Raw genomic sequence first — 21,883 nt, 5'->3', positions numbered from 1 at the left:
CGGGGAACTTCAGAAAGTTTCAGGCTATATCTTTGATTTCGTGCATGTTTCAATGAAATGTTGTTTCATCGAAAACACAGAATTAGTCTGTGAAACTGACTGCCAATATCTATGGACTCAGTGCAGTCAAAAGCTCAGAGAAGAGAAACTGCAGACTCATGAAACAAGCCCTTTCAGAGAGCCCTGCTGCTTGGGAACAAGGTGCGGAGTTCACACTTTGTGCATGATGAAATATTCTCAACTACAGCAAAGAAGCCTGCTCAGTTAAGCCATGCACATAATGAATCAGAAACATCCTGTGTGCTTACATGAACAGCTTGAAATGGTCTTTGACTTTCCCACATGACAAGGTACTAAACCTCTGGCTAGAAAGTCCTATCTGTGCTGCAGGTCCACTCTTGTTCCACCACAGCAAGGACACCTCCACAACCTCCCTGCTTGGCAGCTTACTTACCCCCCATAGCTGGAGACATTCCTTTCGGATTTCGGCCTGCCGTGGCTCAATCAGCGTCCTAGAGAAAGACAGCAGACTGTTAAGATGGTGAAACATCCTTGCTCTTGCAGCATTACATATCCCAGCCCTACAAAACTTACATCTTTTGGTGTCTGGCTTGGCAATGACAAAAATGCACTATTCTTCAAGAGGTTACACAAAATAGGATGCTGCCTTCCCCACCCTCCATTCATCTTCAACCCCCAAATTAAGTTTGTGGTCTGCACTACTGATTAGCAGCCACCACTCCACTCCATAGAAGTGCCACTGGGCATCAATACATTCAAGAAGTTTTCACATAGTTATGCATTAGTATGAACTTATGCTCATCTTCAAGAGCTGGGTACATAGCCTTGTTTACAAATAGCAATGAAGACCTGCTGAAGGCCACACAAAAAAAACACTGTCAATCTTAGGATTAACTGTTATATAATTTCTGGCTACCAAACTCACTCAACTTTCTACTATGTATTATCTCTGAATGATACATGAACAGAAAAGTCATGCCAGGGAAACAGCCAAACATTGCAGTGGCTTTAGTTTATGCACGAAAATCACATCATAAGCTCTCAGTAATTCTAGGTATGTAACTTAGATGCTTTGAATTGTCCCTGGAAGATTAAGAACTATGGAACTACACCCAACTTAGATTGTTACTGTAAAACTGGACATATCAGTTGGGAGTTATTTACTTTCCTGCTTAAATTTCTGCTAAGAATTAGGCCCACTTACGGTAACCAGAAAGCCTGTCAGGCACAGAAGCCTTCTCAAAGGTGATAATAGACCATCAACTTTCAGGAACCCTCCAGCAACCCATACATTTCTGCAAATAACTTGGGCAGAGACACAAACTGAACTACCTAAAAGCACTCTTCACTTTCCTGCCTCCAAAGGCCAAGCCAAGTACCAGCTCAAATAAAAAATGCATTAAAGAATGGCAAAGCAGTTCATTTATAGTAAGTTAATGCAGTCCTCACCGAAAGCTAGAGGAAGATACTCACGTGTCTTGAACAAAGGCACGAATTTTGGCTAGTGCCTTTATCTGAATTTTGCAGTGGCTGAAAGAGAAGACAAGTTTCTGTCAGGAAACAAGTTAATCATGACCAATATTGCCTTACTGTTCAATACAAGTAAGAATGCTGGAACAACAGTAGGAAGCCAGTCTGATTCTCAGAGCAGTGACGGATCATTGCCAACATGATTCAAAGTGACAGGAAGACCATTGGAAAGAACTTGGCAGTATTTTCCTTTCTTTTCTACATAGTACACAGAGGCTAAACCATCACTAACAGTATACAACATTTCTCTCTGCTCTGCTAAGCCTTTCAGGGAGAAAAAGAAGAGCAGCACAGCAGCATCAACAAGTACCTCCATGACTGCAAGACACCACAACTGAAAGGCACGTTGGTTAACCTGCCTACATCCAGCAGATCTCATTGCCCCATGGACACTCACTTTTCATTGGACTGGACAATGTAATCATAGAAATCCTGATCGCCTTTGATCACGTTCAATGGTACAACAAGATTCACATCCACATCAGAGTTGCGCAGTTGGTTGAGTCTGATGTTCACCGTGAAGAGATAGTCCCGCACATCATCAATCCCCAGCTTCAATCCTTTGCATATCACATACCTGCAGAGAAAGGCAGAGATCACATGAGTTCATTTCTTCAACACAGCTGACTCTTCTGCTACACTCCCATTATCAGGACAGTTTCCCAAATCTTAGGAATTCTTTCCTTCCAGGTATCCCTAGGAAGGTGCAATCTCACCTATCACAAAGTCATTATACTTTTTCTAAGCTCTGGAAAAAACGGGAAACTCAAGCTTATAGAGATGTCCCTCAAGCAGTAAACTCTGCTAAACCTGACGGGCACAATGATAACACACATAACATGCTCTAGCTTTATTGGAACTGTAGCCATTTCACACAAAATTGGATTTGTCATATATTCAGTCCCACTGCTCTCTCCCCCAGAAGGGTAATTTGGCAAATATCTTCTTTACCTTGTCAAACATCATAATTTGCTAAGCATCTAAAAACACTTCCCCCTCCAAAGCAGCTGCCAATCGAGGCAGGTCACAGTGCTTCCACTAGACTTACTCAAACCTATCTATGACTGTATTCAGAGGACAGGGTTTCTTTAGCAGTCACTCACACTCAAGAACCTCACCTCTCCGAGTTAGCAGGGCGGCTTGTCACGGGTTTAAAGATGCATACTCGCTCAAAGCAGCAATACAGCAGATAAATAAGTCCCACGCTGAATGGGGTAAAGAGGTCAAAGGTTTTGCAGACAAAATGTCCTCCTAGAAAAAGGAGAGGAAGCATGCCAATACCAAAAGATTATAAGGAAACAAAGAGATACGAGGCACCTCAATAACTCTCTTCTGCAGAATTGGAAGAGTGGTTTTGCACAATGAAATGGCACCTAAAACACACTCCTGAAGTGGGTCAATGGGGCTCCATGAACCATCTTCCCCATATCCCTGCAGCAAAGAGGAAAACGTTTCCCTGACTAGAATCAAATTAGTATGCATGCTGTCCCATGAGCAAACCTTTTCTATCCACCTTTATTCTCCCCTTCCAGGCCCAAACTGTGCCCTATGGCATGGCAGCACGCTATGCAAAAGCCTCAATGGAAGAGGAGCTCCAATATGTGCAAGAAGAAACCTCAGGCTGGAGGAGAAAACTAACAGCTGTTACCTAAACAGAATAACTCTCCTTCTAGAAAGAAAAGACTCTATGTTGGCCCTTGCCTTTAAACAACATTCAAAATTTTCCCAAGCAAAAAGCAGTCAGTCTTACAGAGTTATTATCTACCCAGACAGGAAAGACTTAAAGAAGGCTGCTCCTTTTACCATATCACAATCAAGACTATTGCTAAGTAGATCATTGCCTCAGGTACTTCTAAACACAGGGCACAAGACAGAGGATAACGTAATAATCATTTTTATCTCCTGCAGTGTCAAATGCTAACTAAACTCGGCAGAAGAGAGGAGCCTCAAAATGACATAGAGCTGTAATGTCCATCATTTGGCAACAATGAAGTACGCTAAGACAATGAGAGACATCATCTTGTCCTGACCACAAAAATGGTAGATTTCAAGGAGAAAAGCCACAAGTCAGATGGTAGGATGAAGTGGATAAACATCACACTATTCCAACTAGCTCGAATATTCAGGAAGCAGTTGGTCCAGCAAGCACCATAAAACTCAGATATACTCTCCAGTTATCACGCTGGTGACCTTGACCCAAGACAGCTACATACCACTTTGTAAGAGCTTTAAACTAATGCATTTTATCTCATGCATTTAACTAAAAGCAAAAGAGACAAAGGTAAGATTCTTTTTCTGCCCCAGTTCTCTTCACTTTGTGACAACCATCTTCGGATGGATGTGTACACACTCAGCTCTGTGCAACACAGCCTCACTGCAAAGCATGTTAATAAAAATTATACTGCATCCTTCCACAATGACACCCACATCTTAGAGAAGGAGGACAAAGATTAATGGATAAAACATACCTGTCCGGACAATGGACAGTGCTGTAAGGAACTGGCAAAGCATGAGCTGCTTGCTTAGGACTTCTTGCAGATTCTCCTGACCCTCTACAGAGAAACCCTGCAAAACACATAGCATTTGTTGGTCAATCAAAGGGTTTTGTATAGCTAAATCATGCAATCACAATAATTTCTGTTTCTTCAAGGTAAAAAAACACTTCCACCAGGAATTTTAATGGTAAGCCTTGAAGAATTTCACATTGTAGCTAGGGACACATGTCAAATGTCCTACTATATGCAGACTGAGGTATCAGTTTTGGTCATTACTGCAGGAAGGAAAATAGATGGACCAACCCCATCAGCCATTAAGAAATGCACTCCTTTGTGATCAGTATTGTCCAAAACAAAATTCCTGAAAGCAGTAATATTCTCTGGGCGAGTGATGTCTCCATCTCCATCAATCCCTCCTTCTCCTAAGGGGAAAAGAGGAGACTATTACTAACATGTTCTCAAGTACAGACAAAGATCAATGTGTAGGTGTTTTATTGTATTCAATCAACATTTAGTCAGAAATTATACAGATGGGTGAATAAGCATTAACACATTCCCTTGTTCACCGTTGAAGATGCTTGTTAATTTAGGAAAATCATTCAGATTGTGTGGTCAGGGTTAAACAAAGCTATAAAATAATCATGCTTAAATGATGAGTTGTACATTATCCTCAGCAGAAGACAAATCATTCACTACCCTCCCGAGACGAGAACCGACTACAGGATAACAAATAGGAATGACACATAGCTACACCTACTAAAATGTAAGGTTCAATCTTACTGCACAGCTCATCTGCTAATAGCATGTTTTCACAGACAAGGCAAAATTATTTACATTGTGCACTGGCAACCTTCTACTAAGAATTCAAACCACTCCAAAGAAACACAATACTCTGTTTCTGAGTGGATGGTCATATTCAGAGCATATTGGTCAATGGCTCAAAGTCCACATGGAGATCCGTGATGAGTGGTGCCCCTCAGGGGTCCGTACTGGGACCAGTGCTGTTTAATATCTACATCAATGATACTGACAGCGAGATTGCGTGCACCCTCAGCAAGTTTGCGGATGACACCAAGCTAAGTGGTGTACACTGGAAGGACACAATGTCATCCAGAGGGACCTGGACAGACTGGAGAAGTGGGCCTGTGAGAACCTCATGAGGTTCAACAAGGCCGAGTGTAAGGTCCTGCACCTGGGTCGGGGCAATCCCCATTTCAGTACACAATGGGGGATGACATGCTTGAGATCAGCCCTGAAGAGAAGGACTTGGGGGTGCTGGTAGATAAGAAGCTCCATATGAGCTGGCAATGCGCACTCGCAGCTCAGCAGGCCAACTGTATCCTGGGCTGCATCAAAAGAAGCGTGGCCAGCAGGTCGAGGGAAGTGATTCTGCCCCTCTGTTCATCTCCTGTGAGACTTCATCTGGAATACTGTGTCCAGTTCTGGAACCCTCAACATAAGAAGGACATGGAACTGTTGGAACGGGTCCAGAGGACGGCTACAAAGATGATCGGAGGGCTGGAGCACCTTCCCTACGAGGACAGGCTGAGAGAGTTGGGCTTGTTCAGCCTGGAGAAGAGAAGGCTCAGAGAAGATCTTACAGTGACCTTCCAGTACCTGAAGGGGGCCTACAGGAAAGCTGGGGAGGGACTGTTCATAAAGGCTTGTGGCAATAGGACCAGGGGGAATGGGTATAAACTGGAGAGGGGCAGATTTAGACTGGACATTAGGAAGAATTTCTTCACCATGAGAGTGGTGAGACACTGGAACAGGTTGTCCAGAGTGGTTGTGGGTGCCTCACCCCTGGAGGTGTTCAAGGCCAGGTTGGATGGGGCCTTGTGCAGCCTGACTTAGTGGGATATCCCTTCCCATGGCAGGGGGGTTGGAACTAGATGATCTTTAAGGTCCCTTCCAACCCTAACTATACTACGATACTATGATTTCCAAACACAATTTAATCTCAAATTTAAAAAAAGCAATCCCCAAGGAAGCCCTGCAAAACAAGCTTAGAAAGGGAGTAAGGAAAGGGAAATAGGGTTTGTAAATGTATGTTTGCACGATTTTCCTGTGTGGCTCTTTTTAAGGAGAAGTACCTTGTCCCCTGAGTTAGTGTTCTAGAAACCTAATCCAAGATGTGTTCAAGAGCTCACCAATTATGACTTTGAAGAAGCTTGAACTTCTATATGGTAACAGGCCCTACAAACCTACAACTATAGCTTCTATTAACTGCACTGGAGGACTAGAAAGCAGCACAGATCAGGATGCATGCCAGCGCTTTGATAAATAAATTCCTCATCAATCATCCTGTCACTAAGTGAAGTGACACTAGCATGTGTTACCATCCTTCACAACACAAACGACACAGCAGTTTACTTCCTTCCCATCACTGGAAGAGAGCTTATACACATCCCACTACACTTTATAGCATAGCAGGCAGGAAAGGGATTTAGAAAATGCATCAAAGTAATTGGCCTATTCTTTTCTCCAGGTATTTCCTCTCTGTAAGAATACCAGTTTGCAGTGAGTTATGAAGATCCAAATGCTGCAACCGTTAGAACCGTTACCTCAGTGCCCTTGCCTTGAACCTTCTCTTTAACAGATCTAATTCTGAAGTACTTACCATTATCTAAGAGTTCATGGTCAGGTGTCAAAGTGACAGTCAACAACAGTCAGAGTGGCAAGGGTGAAAAAAAAAAAGCACAACAATGGAAAAGCAAACCCTTTTCTCTTGAAGACAGTCACACTTGAGTTTCCTTTACATAGTCTGAAATACAGAGCAGCAATGCCAGCAATCCTTTTATTTCCCATCCTATTCCTAGGGGCTATGCAGATACAAGGCTCAAACATATTAACATGCTCAAGAAGGTACCGCCCCTGAGGTGAGATGCAGCAAGTGTCCGCGTACACCTGCCTAGTCTGTCTCAAAGCAAGGTAAAACACGTTACCTTAAACTTCTTTGGATTAAGAAGCTCATTTCGTTACAGTGGTTCAGATAAAGCCTCTAGCCCAAATCTGTTTATCTCTAAGGGCCCACAGTCAATTATCAAATTATCAAATATCAAATTATCAGAGCTAGGAAGGTCTGATACAGAAGCATACTGTCAGTCACGCAAGTAAGGTTTCTATCTCTGGCTCTGCTAACAGATCTTTGGGCAAGTGAAGGGGCTGGAGAACCTCCCCTGTGAGGACAGGCTGAGAAAGCTGAGGCTGTTTAGCCTAGAAAAGGAACTGTGGAGACCTTATAGCAGCCTACCAATACTTATAAGGGGCCTACAGAAAAGGTGGGGAAGGACTATAATAGGGAGTGCAAGGATAGGGTAGGGGGGAACCATTTTAAGCTGAAAGAGGGGAGATTTAGTTTGGATATTAGGGAGAATTTTACTCTGAGGGTAGCGAGGCACTGGAACAGGTTGTCCAGGGAAGTTTTGGATGCTCCCTCTCTGAAAGTGTTCAAGGCCAGGTTGGATGAGGCTATGAGCAACCTGATCTAGTGGAAGGTGTCTCTGCCCATGGCAGTGGGGTGGGAACTGGATGATCTTTAAGCTCTCTTACAACCCAAACTATTCTAAAGCAAATCATCTCACTCTCTGTGTTTCATGCCAACATCAGCGAAGTGGGAAAAATATTGTCAAGCAATTTTAAAGCACTCTACAATTTTCAGATAAGCAAAACTCTTAAGAAGCAACTATTACAATGGAATACACATTTGAAGTGCAGACTGGAAATAAGTGCAGAAATGTGATTTGATATGCAAGCTCACCAATCTCAACTCCTTTCTCAGATGAAAGCCCCCTTCTACCTTTCAAAACGGTTCCCTATAAACAGGCTTCTCTTAGATCCCCATGCTGGTATCAATACCAGCTCTGCTCCCCCTATAGAGGCTGAAAAAACATCAGGTACACTCACACAAAAGCTACGTACCATAATAAGGTTCAAAGAGCTCACTGGAAGCAGAATAGAAATCCTCGAGTTTAAAATCATTTGGTCCTTTCAAGGTCATGCCAAATCCTTTCGCATGCCACTTCCGCCTCCACAAGACATACTCAGAGAAGCCTCCAGGACCAGCACACACATCGGCAAAGTAGAGCAGCTCTGCATCTCGCTCCTTTATCAAGGGCTTCTGAAAAAGGAAAATTACGAAGTTCTACTGACCCAGTAACAGCTCCCATGAGTCAAACCACATACTCCATAAACTGCACTGCTCTTTCAAGCACCTGTACTCCCAGACAGTTCTCCTTTCTCCCCACCTCCATTCCCTGAGAAAGCACTACTGTTTGAAAATTAGAGGCACTCACCCCGTGGAAGTCCTTAGGGTTTGTAAACATGTAGTCAAAGACATGGTCCATGTTTGCCATCTTCATTGCAGCTCTGTGAACACAAAAAGGGACCTATTAAGTTTTAATCTTAGCTCCCAGGGCTGAAAGTGGACATAAAAGGGAAAGCGGCTACACTACCAGAAGTTCTGCAAACCTGTTCAGGAAGAACACTCCACGGATCATCTCATAGGGGTTAGACCTTGATCGTGCTCGGCGCATTTCTTCTCCATCCAGCTCATCAAATACACTCTGCACAAACAGAAATAAAACTGAGCCCGACCTGGCACAATCTTGACGGATAGACCGGCATGAGCATTTCCTATCCTTGTGCTTCTCTCTCCTTAGACAAACTCCGCACAGAGTTTGGTTCACCAATACAGCATGTTTTTCACATAATGATATTCACTCTTCCTCTAAGCCACTCCAGTTCTTAAGCAAATTTAGCAACACCGAAGAATTCTGTACTGGTATCCCCAGAGGCTGACAATGTGGTTAGCGACCTTGAAAGCAGTCCCAGCCCAACGTATTTCTCCCACACAACACATACTCACAATTCTACTGCAATCTACAAGGGCATGATAAAATCTAGGAAGATGGAACACAGAAGAAAGGGAAGAGAGTTTATTTCCTTGGCTTATTCAAGTTTTCAGCTTTTCAGTTGGACTAAGAAAGGGAGACTGTTTTCATTAATCTCTTTGAAGACAGAGGTGCAAAATAGGTTACAACGACGATGCAAGCTCATACCAGTGGCATGAAGGTGAAAATGATGTTCTGAGCTCTTGCCAATTACTTAAGCAAACTACTCAATCCTCTTCAATTATTTATTTCACTTCTTTCTCCAAAGCTTCAGTTTGTCTCTAAAGAAAGGGACTCACCTTGCACTGCAGAACATTACGTAAAAGCTCCTCACTACAGAACCCTGTTTCATCTTCAACCACCATCTTCCTCTGGAACAGGATGAGAACATAGAAAACAATTAGCAATCTGGCATCGGGCATTTCAGAATGCAACATGTACCAGTAATGGACAAAGATTGCCAACAACATACTAGACTGTATTAGCAAAAGCGTAGCCAGAGGCTGAGAAATACTTCTCTCTCGTAAGGCATCTTGAGACCACATGTGGAATACTGCATCCCGCTAAGCACTCCCCAATACAAGACAGACATACTGGAGCAAGTCCAGCAAAAGGGCCACCAAGATGATGAAGGTGCAGAAGCACCTGCGGTACGAGAAGCGACTGAGAGAACAGTTTGTTCAGAATGGAGAAAGGGAGATGCTATTGCTCCCTACAGGTACCTAATGGTAGAAAACAGAGAAGAATGACTCAGACTCTTAGAGATGGACAGTGATAGGACAAGAAACAAACAGACTCTAGCTGCAACATAAAAAAATGACAATTAGCCACACAGAAATTTTGTTTTGTCAACTGGGTTATCAAACACTGAAACAGATTCCTGAACAAGTTGTAAAGTTTCCATCCTTGGAGATAATCAGAACTCAACCAAACAAGGCCTTGAGCAACCTGATCTAGCTGGGCCTGCTTTAAGGAGGAAGCTGTACTAGCAATCTCCAGAGGTTCCCTTCAGTTTAGGTTGTTCTACAGCTCTTTGGCAAGACAATTGTTTCAGGTTTAGAAGTCCTGGTAAGTACTGAGGTCTATAAAATTACCTTCCCCACAGTCATCCATTCCTTCAGCTCCTGGGCATCAGGGATTTCTGTGGTACACTCCAGGCACCAGTCTACCTCCTCATATGCACTGGGCTGTAAACATAAGACATGGGAAAAGCCAAAGATGGTTTTGCTAGCAAAATATAACAACTAATTGATCCCAAAAGTTGGTCACACAATCCTAGCACAAGAGGTTACGTCGTGACTTTAGGGTCAACCATAGAGGTTTTTTTCTCATAGTCTAAAAACATGTCTTATTGTTTGGATTTAAAATTTAAACCAAAAAAAACACAAATCCAAAGAAACCTCCACCATAAAAAACCCCACACCACTTTCCTCTCATTAGAGTCTGAAAAGTAATCAAGACAAAGCAAAAAGCTTAGTACTCTCAAGGTACATTTTAGAGACACTATAAAAGACAGCTGTCAAAAAACCCACATTTCCTGATGGTGTTTTATATATTCTTTCTCCCAATTCGTTCTGAAAGGCTCCCTCATTCCACAACTTATTTCAGGCTTCAATTTTTATGATCTTGGGAAGGAATTGTTTTAGTAGTTGAGATCAAAGCAATTCTACTCCTCCACAGAGGGAGGCTGCTCAGATCTACTGCCCATCTTACATTCATTACAGTAGCATCAACAACAAGGGTTAATCATACATAACTCTTGACTGCTGCGAGCTGTAGAAACACACTGGAGAATGACAACTAAACCAATGAGCCTACAGAGAGGTCTCAAATTCCTGGCTCTCAAGAAATAAACTCTGATATTATTTTCAGCTGCTGACAACAATTCAAAGAATGGAGAGCAAGGTACTATATCATGTACTATACGTGACTTGACAAGCGTTTCTGCCATTGACTAACAATGGCTGGGACCTTCTGGCTTACTCTCCAGCAGCCAGACCTCTAGAACTCAGTGTTGCAGTTTGGTTTTTTTCTTTTTAAATACAAACATGCAGCACCTACTTTGCACCAAATAATATCAAAACTGGGCTTTACTTTCCTGACAATATCTACTTCTATTTCCCAACGTTTTTCCCTTGTCGAAGAGCTTGGCAAGACACAGAAATAGAACATCTCAGCATTTTATTTGGGACTATTAAACACACCCAGAAAAGATTGTGGGAGACCAAAAAACAAAAAAAACCCTATACAGACATGAAAAATTATATACAAAATAAAAATGGTTAACCCAAAAGAGGTTGATGTGAATTTTCAATCACATTCACTACTGCAAATGAAGAAACAAATCCTACAGACCACAGCAACAATCCATCTGAAACCAATTTTGTGTCAGAATCTTAATACATGTGACAGAAAACATGTTTTGCCATGCTGTTCTGGGACAAAATAAAGCTTGGGTATACCCAGCAGAGCCAGTTGTATCAGAGAATATTAAACATCATTCCTAGAGGGCAAATCCTGAACACAGCAACAGAAAAGGGATTAAAAATAGGAAGTAATTACCTCTGGCTCATCCTGCCAGTCAACATTGAGCTCCCCATCAAATCCCTTGAGGGTCAGCCCAAAGCCTCTTCTTCCCTTCTGATTGGAGGCCTCCACAATATCCTTCCTGCCTTGGCCGTATTTTCCCAGACCTTCGCCTTCCCGGAAGCCCATCTTGGCCTATAAAGAAAGCAAAGCGAGCACATTGAAGCAAGCGGACTTGAGTTTATGTACTACTATAGGGGTCAAAGACTAGCAGGGAAAATGGCATATTACCCTGAAGTGAGTTGAAGGCATTGAGCATTTTTAGCCTTAGTTGTGGCTCTCAGGACTTAATACTGAATTCATTTCACTAAGGCAAGACAGAAAAAACTAGATTTGAAGAATGTTTGAGACAACAGCAAATTGCAAAAGGTTGAGCGTGGGAACAGCCTGCTCAAAAGGAGAAGTAGTGAGGAACGTGGAGCCATTCATCACAGTGTTCAGTAAGCATAGAAGTTTCATAAAACACAAGATGCTGGCACAGGAAAAAAAATCATGTTGTGATGATATTCATTGTTGTGAACACGCACCAAAATAATTTCAAGCATCAATTAAAACTTCACCTAAAACTTAAGAGGAGGACACACTGTTCCTGCAATACATTCCCATTTTCTAGGTTAAGAGAAATGTTTATTAACTGCTAGTTTTCAAGCTTTTCTCTTCATAAATTTTATCAACAAGAGAACAACAATAAAAAGCACAAATGCAATCAATGTCACTCCCTCCAGTATCCATCTACAAGACAACAAGTAAATAAAAGGTTTAATCTTTAAGTTTTACTTCCAATTAATGTTATCCATATACTCAATCTTCACATTGAGATTTATGGCCTTATACACAAAAGTCTCTCAAATTCAACAGTAGAAGCTCCTCTACTATGGTGACTGAAAGCACACATCCTAATTGGCTCAGGAGAAATCTCTCCAGGTGAAAAGTAGTCTTGCACTAGAATCGGCAAACTGCAGCCCAGCGCCAAAGATGCACATAGAAAGATTCTGAATGATCATCAACAGGGTTTATCTACGGAGAGGCGCAATCAGCAGCTCTCAGCCTCTGGATCCCATTGAATTTTTAATTCAGCAAGAGTGAAAATTTATTTTTTCATGCAGAAGTATGATACTGCTGGTCAGCAGTGTTCCGTCTTTTTGAGAGGCAATACCTCCCTGTTCATACTCCTAGGAGCAACTAGCACTTCCCAGCTTTTAGCAGAAGACTAAACTTGGCAAAGGCAGGCACAAGCTGGACTGTCACCATGGAAAGATTGCTGACCCCTGCTCCTGTGAGTACAGCACCAACACAGAACAAAGAGACTCGATTTCAGTTGCCCATTGAGTCTCAAACTTCCAGACACATTTCAAGTAATACAAAATTATACATCTCATCTTCTCAGCTGCCTTAGGAAATAACACCTTTGTTTCTGTTATCAAGAATGAAAATTCTTTCAGGATTGAGAAACACATACAATACCACAGTGACAAGCAAATTTCAGGAAGTAAGGGTAACTGCATGCACCAAAGGGACTCCTCTTCTCTACAGTCTACTATTGTCCTTAAACTCAGGAACAAGTTGCCGAATTTGGGAGTACCATGAGGCAGTCGACCATTTTCTTAGAACTTCCTAAAAGTACTTTCTTCCCCACATAAGCACTGTGCAAGCAACAGGCTGGCAATCACCTTCAAAATTTAGCTGTCACGGTCACTATCGTTCACAGCTCCCTGCCTTTCCAAGAAATTTCCAGCAGAAAAAGAGTGGCACTACTTGAAAGAAAAATAAATATCTTTATAATTAACATAATAATTCTACAATGGCATGCCAGCCAGCCTCCAAGACCAAACAAATTAACGTCAGTCAGAACAGAATGTGTTAAGGCCTCTTACTAGACATTTGTTAACTCAAGCATTGCAAAGTAACACACGGTAGGACCCTCTTCTCAAGCTCAGCAAGCCGTGACCAGGAGATCCTTCCCTTCACATTCACCTCCCTTCTCCTTGGCCTTGGACATGAACCAACTTCCTTTTTTAACAGACCCTCCCTTCAAGCAAGCGCTCTCCGCCTCCCCCAGTTGCTCAGCAGCTGGCTCAAAGAAGCAGAGAACACTGATATGAGAAAGATGAGAATCAGAATCAAGATCTCTTAAAACAGATCAGTCTTTCCACTTTGCTTTCATCAGGTCTTAATAATTCAGTCGACAACTATTTTGACCTACCATGAGCTTTTGGGAGACACTGTTATACATCGAGTAGCGAGACGAAGTACCCTCCACAAGAGAGTCTTGTTTGAACTCATTGCTGAAGACAGGTCTTTTTTCATCGCTCTCACTGTCAGACCCACTGCTGCTACTGGAAGACTCTGAAAACAACAAAAGAAGTGAGGAAAGTGAGTATGAAAATAAAAAGCAGATGGAGGAAAGACATCTCAGTAGCCTCATTAAATCCTCTCAACACACAGACAGAGAGGACACTTCAGGTGTAATATAAAACATCCCATAGAACCAACACCTGCTTATCTGCCCCTCTGTCTCAGGGATGCACACTACTTCTCCAAGCCAACGGATTTCAGGCTCCCCAGAGTGCCTGGCAAACCCCACTACAGCAGCAGAGCAGGCACAGCATGACCATGATAGCACCCTGTGGTGTGCCTGACCCTTGCAGTGATTCCAAGGAACTGGTGGAATCCACAGACATTCTCTCCCGAGAATAATGACAATTACTGACACCTTGATAAAACATACTGAATTTTCCTCAGTTTCTTACCTAACTACAGGTGTAAATACGTCCCTAACTTAATGGAAAATCCACATCAAGTACACAAGCATCTATCAAATGGCCAACACTGCAGAAAGAAGAGAGTTGAATCCCTTAGTAACCATATTAAACTTCAGTTTGACGACTCTGCCCGCCTCAGTAGCAAAGATCCACAGTTCAATACAGCAAATGATACAGTTTTTCACCTCTAGAGTTTACTGACACATACAAATCCAAGTGAAAGATAATGTCAGAAGACACCAACCTAGTTTAAAAATACCCTGATAAAGACGAAGGTTTGATGAATAAGTTAATCGATTCAATAGTCTAACTGAAGTGATACTTACCACCACACACAGCAGGCACTCGTAACAAACTTTTGCCACTTGAAAGTCACCTGAAACTGATGTAGCACAGCCTTCATGGGCACCAAACAATGAAGCTCTGTCTACATCCAGTTCCATGCTGGGATCTGTTGGGAAGTATTGGGAAGAACCTAAACCTATATAAACTGTATAGTCCTCGCTGTTCCTCTACAGCTGTGACACGCCTAGACCTATTTGCTCTGGGTTGGATGTAACAGGGATGTAGCCCAGAAAGCCAACTGTATCCTGGGCTGTCTCAAAACAAGGACGGGCAGCAGGTCAAGGGAGGTGATCCTGCATCTCCACTCTGGTGAGACCCCATCTGAAGTATTGCATCTAGTTCTGGTGCCTTCTGCACAGGGAAGACATGGACCTGCTGGAGCAGGTGGAGAAGAAGAATTATCAGAGGTATGGAACACCTCTCTCCTATGAAGACAGGCTGAGAGAGCTGTGTTTTTTCAGCCTGGAGAGGAGAAGACTCCAGGGAGACCTTATTGTGTCCTTTTGGTACTTAAAAGGGGCCTATATGAAAGATGGAGACAAACTTCTTAGCAGAGCCTGTTGTGATAGGACAAGGGGTAATGGTTTTAAACTAGAAGAGGGTAGATATAGACTGGATACGAGGAAGACAGTTTTTACAATGAGGGTGGTGAAACACTGGAACAGGTTGCCCAGAGAGGTTGTAGATGCCCCATCCCTGGAACCATTCAAGGTCAGGCTGAGTGGGGTTCTGAGCAACCTGATCTGGTTGAAGACGTCCTTGTACATTGCCAGGGAAGTTGCACTGGATGACCCATAAAGGTCTTTTCCAAGCTAAACCGCTCATTACTTGTCTTACAGCCTGCTTCACAGTAGGTGGGTAGTTACAACCCATCAAGCCCTTTTGCTTCTCCTGTGGTAGTATCACTATGAGGATGAAGCAACAGCACAAATTTCCTTCCTGAAATCTGCCTAGCACCACAGCAGTCATATTACAGTAAATGCTGTATGGCAGAACATAGTCTACCAGAGCAGCAATCCACAGCAAGCACAGCCACGCTCTTCATTGGCCTCTTGACTCGCCCTTGTTTGCTGAGTGCTAGAAATCATTTTGTGCTACATCGTACAACTAGAAGAAGTTCCCCTGAGATAACGTAGAAAACTGGTCTTAGCAGAGTCAATTTCTTCCTGTTTATCACGTTAAAAGAAATTATTTAGCTCCATAAAAGTGTTAAAAAAGAAGACATTTTATAGTTACCTAGAAAGGATTGAACTTATCCTACATTTTTCTGATTTAAGAAAAAACACATATTATTTCTCTATAGACTCACAGATATCTGCATTTTCCTGTTACGGAAAACTGAGCATCAGGAAACAACTGGATAATCAGTAAAGAAAAGCCATTACAAGAAATTGAAGTGAAAATGAAAGACACCATAGTGAAATATATGACTGTAGTTAAAATTCTTTCAGTGTGTGCTCAGTCCTTGTTGCTGAACTATCAGCTTTAAAGATTCCCAACATAACTAATATGCTAAAGTTTTACAGTATCAACTTTTGAGGCTTCCAGTTTGAGTCAACTTGTGTCCCAACATAACTAATATGCTAGAGTTTTACAGTATCAACCTTGGAAGCTTCCGGTTTGAGTCAACAAAGGCTACAATTTACCTGGTGTTTGCAATATTATATACTCACCTTGATTTTCAAAAGCCTATCACACAAACCACATTTATCTTTCCTTCCCAAAGTTCTTAGATATGAACAGGATCGCAATGGATTTTGTTTCAGGGTCAATTACTGCTTTCTGCTTCTCCACCACACAGCTTCAATTAACTTTGCTGCCTGCCTTTTTGCTGTGTCTATTTTCCAGAGCCTCACAATGTGCCTCTAACACAACACCCACTATATAAATCTCAAGGCAGGCCCTTCACAACTCTTGTTGCTTTTAACATTTGCTAGTCCACGCTCAGATGAGATCAAATCTCAAATCACTCCTCTCCCTCAATCTTCTTTCTTTCATTGTAAACCACAATGTGTGTAACAGAAAACTAAACAATTAACCCTATTCAAAATGTCCTTGAACTCTGAAGACCTTCAGCCTATTTTGAGCCATATATGAACTTAATAATCAAAATGAGAGGAAAAAATAGGAAATCTTGCTTTGAATTTTTTTAGCTCAGCCCTGAGTGCACACAGCATTCCCTGCTGCAGGTCTCACACCCTGCAACTCTAACACCTTCACTCACCTCAAGCCTTGCCAGACAGGCACACACACCATACCCTGTCACTACAACCACTCCAAAACTGACCCACTCACCCTCTATACACAACCCCTTCCATTTCCACAAGACAAAGGCTTCTTTCTGTGTTTGGGCTCTTTCTCACTAACACTTTACGACCACAGGAAATCCCAAGACTCAGAACTAGCAGGCACGACCAAGAGGCATCCTGAAGTACCATCCTGAGAGAGTTTAACACACCCACAAGAGCTATACCAATTGTGTAAGCACTTGCCCCGTCTTTGGCATAACCCAAGCTCAGGTGAGAACTCTGAAACATTTTTTCTGTCTGAAACCAAACACCTGTGAGATTAAATTACTGATATTTTTATTTTTTAAACAATGAAGGATTATGATGTTTCTTTATGGCACAACAGCCACAACTCCTTGCTACTGGAAGTTTTCAAACCAAAAATAACTGCTGAGACCAAAATTATTAACGCTGATCATACAGTATAAGAATCTTTACAGCTTAGGACCACATCTTTGTGGTCTACCTCAAGTAGTACATCTGGATTCATACAGCTCCCAGACCAAACTGTTTTACATGGAATTCTAGAAAAGCTTAAAAAAAACCCTATACTAATCTAAGTTTGTTAACAGAAATAAGGTAGTTTTTCTCCTAGAGAGAAAGTATGCCCTTGAAGTTCAGGCTACCAATTAGGATTTGGGAGACATGGCTTCAATTCCTAGTTACTACTTAGATTCCTCACAGTAGCATATACCTTTATCGCCAACCTTACCTTGAGTAGTATGATTACTAAACTGAGTTTCATCATCTGAAGTAGAACTGAGGGTTAATCCCAAGTCTTCTATCCTCTTCTTCTGCTTCTTTTGAGGGCTGCTAAATTCAGGTTCTGTTCTTCTCTTCATTTTTGCTGAAAGAAGATGATCACACCAAAAAAAAGAGGGAACAAGATCAATCTAATGGAGAACATGCAAGGTGGAATCTACTTCTCACAAGAGACTTAGAGCACCTCTGACCTCACCTCTGCAAATATTAATTAATAAAGGAGTTCCTCTACATGATTTCTACAGCAGAGCTTTTATTAAGCACGTGTGCTCAAGTTGAGGAGTGTTTGTATTTCATCAGGGGTCACTGGCAAGATACCAAGCTTCTGGATGTAGCTGATAAACTTTGCATAAACCCAGAAAAAGGACTAACACTTAAGACAGAGATAATAGAGGCTAGCAGGAAGGCCTAGGAAATCCAGAACCAAGGAAGAGGAAAGGTGAAAATTAAAAGGATGCTGAGAGCACTAGCTAAACCTCCCTGCTATTGATAAAAAGCAATAAAATCCACTGGTCTTTACTTAGGAATGCTGGGATAGGAAAGATATCCCAGGTCATAGATTCAAACCTTCTATTACCAAACTCATTTCTATAGACACATACAAGGCAGCTCAAAAAAACAATTCCTTTACTCATGCCCACAACTCTGACTGCAAAGTCATCACACATCTTCACTATGCTATAGCTAGGACAACTTTTCCCTTCCACTAGGAATTTGTTTACAGCCAACTCATATTTGTCTGCTCTCTTGTCAGCTTAGGGTTTTTCCCCTGCTTGCTTCTCTCTAAACACATCATAGAATGGTTTGGCTTGGAAGGGACCTTAAAGATCGTCAGGCAGGGACACCTTCCACTGGATCAGGTTGCTCAAAGCCTCATCCAACCTAGCCTTGAACTCCTCCAGGAATGGGACCTCCATGACTTCTCTGAGCAATCTATGCCAGTACCTCACCACCCTTAACAGTAAAAAATTTCTTCCTAATATCTAAATCTCCCCTCTTTCAGCTTAACACCACTATCCCTTGTCCTGTTACTGCACTCCCCGATAAAAAGTCCCTCCCCAGCTTTCCCACTGGCCCCTTTCAGTACTGAAAGGCTGCTATAAGATCTCCCCAAAGCCTTCTCTACTCCAGGCTGAACAACCCCAGCTCTCTCAGCCTGTCTTCATATGGGAGGTGCTCCAGCCCTCTGATCATCTTTGTAGCCCTCCTCTGGACCTGTTCCAACAGTTCCATATCCTTCTTATTTTGGGGATTCCAGAACTGGACACAATACTTCAGGTGGGGTCTCAAAAGATTGGAGTAGAGGGGCAGAATCACCTCCCTTGCCTGTTGGCCACACTTCTTCTGATGCAGCTCATAATATGGTTGGCCTTCTGGGCTGCAAGCACGCACTGCCGGCCCATGCTGAGCTTCCCATTCACCAGCACCTCCAAGCCCTTCCCTTTCGGGCTGCTCTCAAACCATTCTCTACCCAGCCTGTAATTGTGCTTGGGATTGCCCTCAGCCAGGTGGACCTGGCATTTGTCACGAACTGAGACCAATTTTCTGTTCTCTCTCCGAAACGCTCTCATTGGGCTGACACCCTCACAGTTCACCACTGCTGACTTCCTCTCAACATCTCCCCCCTCTTGATGGTCCATATTCTCCTGGCATGTTCCAAACCACGATGAACTAACTGTCAGCAAAGAGACAGCCCAGCACCTCTGAGATACCATCCTGCCACCCATCAGGGATGCTGGCACATCACAGGCTGCAGGGCACTCACTCAGGTCACCCCGGGAGCCCTGCAGCGCATGCGTGTCTCTGCCTGCCTGTCTGTGTCAGCACAAGAGGCCACGGCAGTGGTGGCAGGTGCAGCAGCTGAGGTGCAGACACAGACACACATGCACAGACATACAGAGATGCGCACACACACATGCAGAGACACACACATGGAGAGACACACACGTGCACACAGACATGCACATTTGCACAGACAGGCACACACACAGATATACGCATACAGACATGCACATAGACACACAGGCATGCACATGTGTGCACACACAGAGATATACACACAGACACGTGCACACACTCGCAGATACACACATGCTTATACACAGATACACACGTACACATGCAGACACATGCATAGACACAGACGTGCACAGATACACATACACACACACAGACACATGCGCACACTGAGACACATACACACGGACACAGACAGACACACACATAGAGGCATGCACATAGACACATGCACAGATGCATACGCGCACATGCACATGTGTGCATACATAGAAAAATACACTCATACAGATACGCACACATGTACAAACAGACACAAATGCATGCAGACACATGCACACAAATACATACACAAACACAAATGCACATGTGTGTGCACACAGACATGCCAGGACACACATGTACATACACACAGATCACAGAATCATAAAATAGTTTGGGTTGGAAGGGACCTTAAAGATCATCTAGTTCCAATCCCCCTGCCTTGGGCAGGGACACATCCCACTATATCAGGCTGTCCAAGGCCCCATCCAACCTGGCCTTGAACACCTTCAGGGATGGGACATCCACTGCTTCCCTGGGCAACCAGTGCCTGCACTGGCCTCACCACTCTCATTGTGAAAAAAATTCCTCCTTATGTCTAGTCTGAATCTGTCCCTCTCCAGTCTACACCCATTGCCCCGAGTCCTGTCACTACAAGACTTTGTAAACAAACATTCACACAGACAGACACGCATACAGACACACACATGCATACAGATACACACACACAGATGCACACATATGCATGCCGATACATGCACACGCAAACAGATATAACACAGGTGTGTGAACACAGACACATGCACAGACACAGATGCATGCACAGATGCACACATGCATGTAGACACATGCACAGATGCATAGAGACACACATGCAGATGTGCACACACAGACTCAGATACACATGCACACAGACATACACAGACACAGATATACACATGTGCACATGCACATGTGTGCATACACTGAGATACACACATACAGATGCACACACGCAGACACAGACACACGCAGACACAGACACACACATATGCATGCAGACATGCACAGAGACACATACACAAACACATGCACAGGTATGTGCACACAGACACACACATTCACAGACAGACACATGCACCTACACAGACATGTATACACACACTCACACAGATGCAGACACAAATACACAGACACACGTGCACGCCCACACACACATGCACAGACACAGACACACACTCACAGACACATGCACACGCAAGTGTGCATACACAGAGATTCAGACATGTACACATGCTCACACACGCAGACACACGTGTACACACATACACAGCTGTGCACTCGTGTGCATGAGCAGAGATACAGTCACACAGTCACGCACGCCCCCCCCCTCGCTCCCCGCAGGTCGGAGGGAGGGGTGGGCGCTGCCCCGGGCGCACTCACGGGTCGGACGGGCCGAGGGGGCCCCGCTGGGGGGTCACACGCGGACCCCGTTCCCGCCGCCGCCGGTTTCGTTTCCCGGCCGGAGGCACCGCCCCGCCCCCCTCCCCGGGCGGCGCGCGGCAGTGACGTCACCGCGGCCGTCCCCGACCCGGAAATGGCCCCGGCGGGTCACGGGGCCGCTCGGTGCGGAGTGGTCTGTGAGACTGTGCGGTCGGGCGGCGCCTCTCCGCCGCTAAAGCGTGTCCGTGAGCGACTCGGGGATGAGGGCTCGGCCACCCCCGGGGCAGCTGCGCCAGAGGCCCGTCGGGGAAAAAACTTTCCTCCATATTCAGTCTGAACCTGCCCTGGCACAGCCAGAGGCCATTCTGTCATCCTGTCACTTGGAAGACGTGACCAACACTCACCTCCCTACGACCTCTTTTCAGAAAGTTGCAGACAGTGATAAGGTCTTGCTGCCTCAGCCTCCTCCAGACTAAACAACCCTAGTTCCCTCAGCCACTCCTTGTAAGACTTGTTCTCCAGTCCCTTCACCAGCTTTGTTGTCCTCTTCTGGACACGCTCCAGGACTTCCGTGTCCTTCTTGCAGTGAGGGGCCCAAAACTGAACACTATTTACGGTGCGGCCTCACTAGTGCTGAACACAGGAGCACAATCACTTCTCTGGTCCTGCTGGCCATGCTGGTTCTGATACAGGCAGAGCAGATGTCACAGTCATTCCCTCCC

General features: G+C 43.8%; 1 protein-coding gene across 1 annotated transcript in view; it reads right to left on the bottom strand.

Annotated features, from left to right (window-relative positions):
• The window catches only part of CMTR1 (cap methyltransferase 1), a 28,914-nt gene extending 7,638 nt beyond the window's left edge, over window positions 1-21,276 (bottom strand). Inside the window, exons 1-15 of the mRNA XM_054061257.1 lie at window positions 21,162-21,276; window positions 17,632-17,766; window positions 13,728-13,870; window positions 11,501-11,659; window positions 10,033-10,125; window positions 9,238-9,309; window positions 8,517-8,611; window positions 8,342-8,414; window positions 7,968-8,166; window positions 4,350-4,468; window positions 4,020-4,116; window positions 2,670-2,802; window positions 1,949-2,128; window positions 1,495-1,551; window positions 455-512 (exon numbers count right to left, since the gene is read on the bottom strand). Of these exons, the coding sequence (XP_053917232.1) occupies window positions 455-512; window positions 1,495-1,551; window positions 1,949-2,128; window positions 2,670-2,802; window positions 4,020-4,116; window positions 4,350-4,468; window positions 7,968-8,166; window positions 8,342-8,414; window positions 8,517-8,611; window positions 9,238-9,309; window positions 10,033-10,125; window positions 11,501-11,659; window positions 13,728-13,870; window positions 17,632-17,761 (1,608 nt within the window). The 5' untranslated portion in view covers window positions 17,762-17,766; window positions 21,162-21,276. The remainder of the gene's footprint in view (window positions 1-454; window positions 513-1,494; window positions 1,552-1,948; window positions 2,129-2,669; window positions 2,803-4,019; window positions 4,117-4,349; window positions 4,469-7,967; window positions 8,167-8,341; window positions 8,415-8,516; window positions 8,612-9,237; window positions 9,310-10,032; window positions 10,126-11,500; window positions 11,660-13,727; window positions 13,871-17,631; window positions 17,767-21,161) is intronic.
• Between the last annotated feature and the right edge of the window lie 607 nt (window positions 21,277-21,883).

This window comes from Cuculus canorus, chromosome 3, assembly GCF_017976375.1.
Source record: "Cuculus canorus isolate bCucCan1 chromosome 3, bCucCan1.pri, whole genome shotgun sequence".
Lineage (NCBI taxonomy): Eukaryota > Metazoa > Chordata > Aves > Cuculiformes > Cuculidae > Cuculus > Cuculus canorus.
The sequence above is the reverse complement of the archived record's forward strand: the minus strand, read 5'-3'. Positions and strand labels throughout refer to the sequence as shown.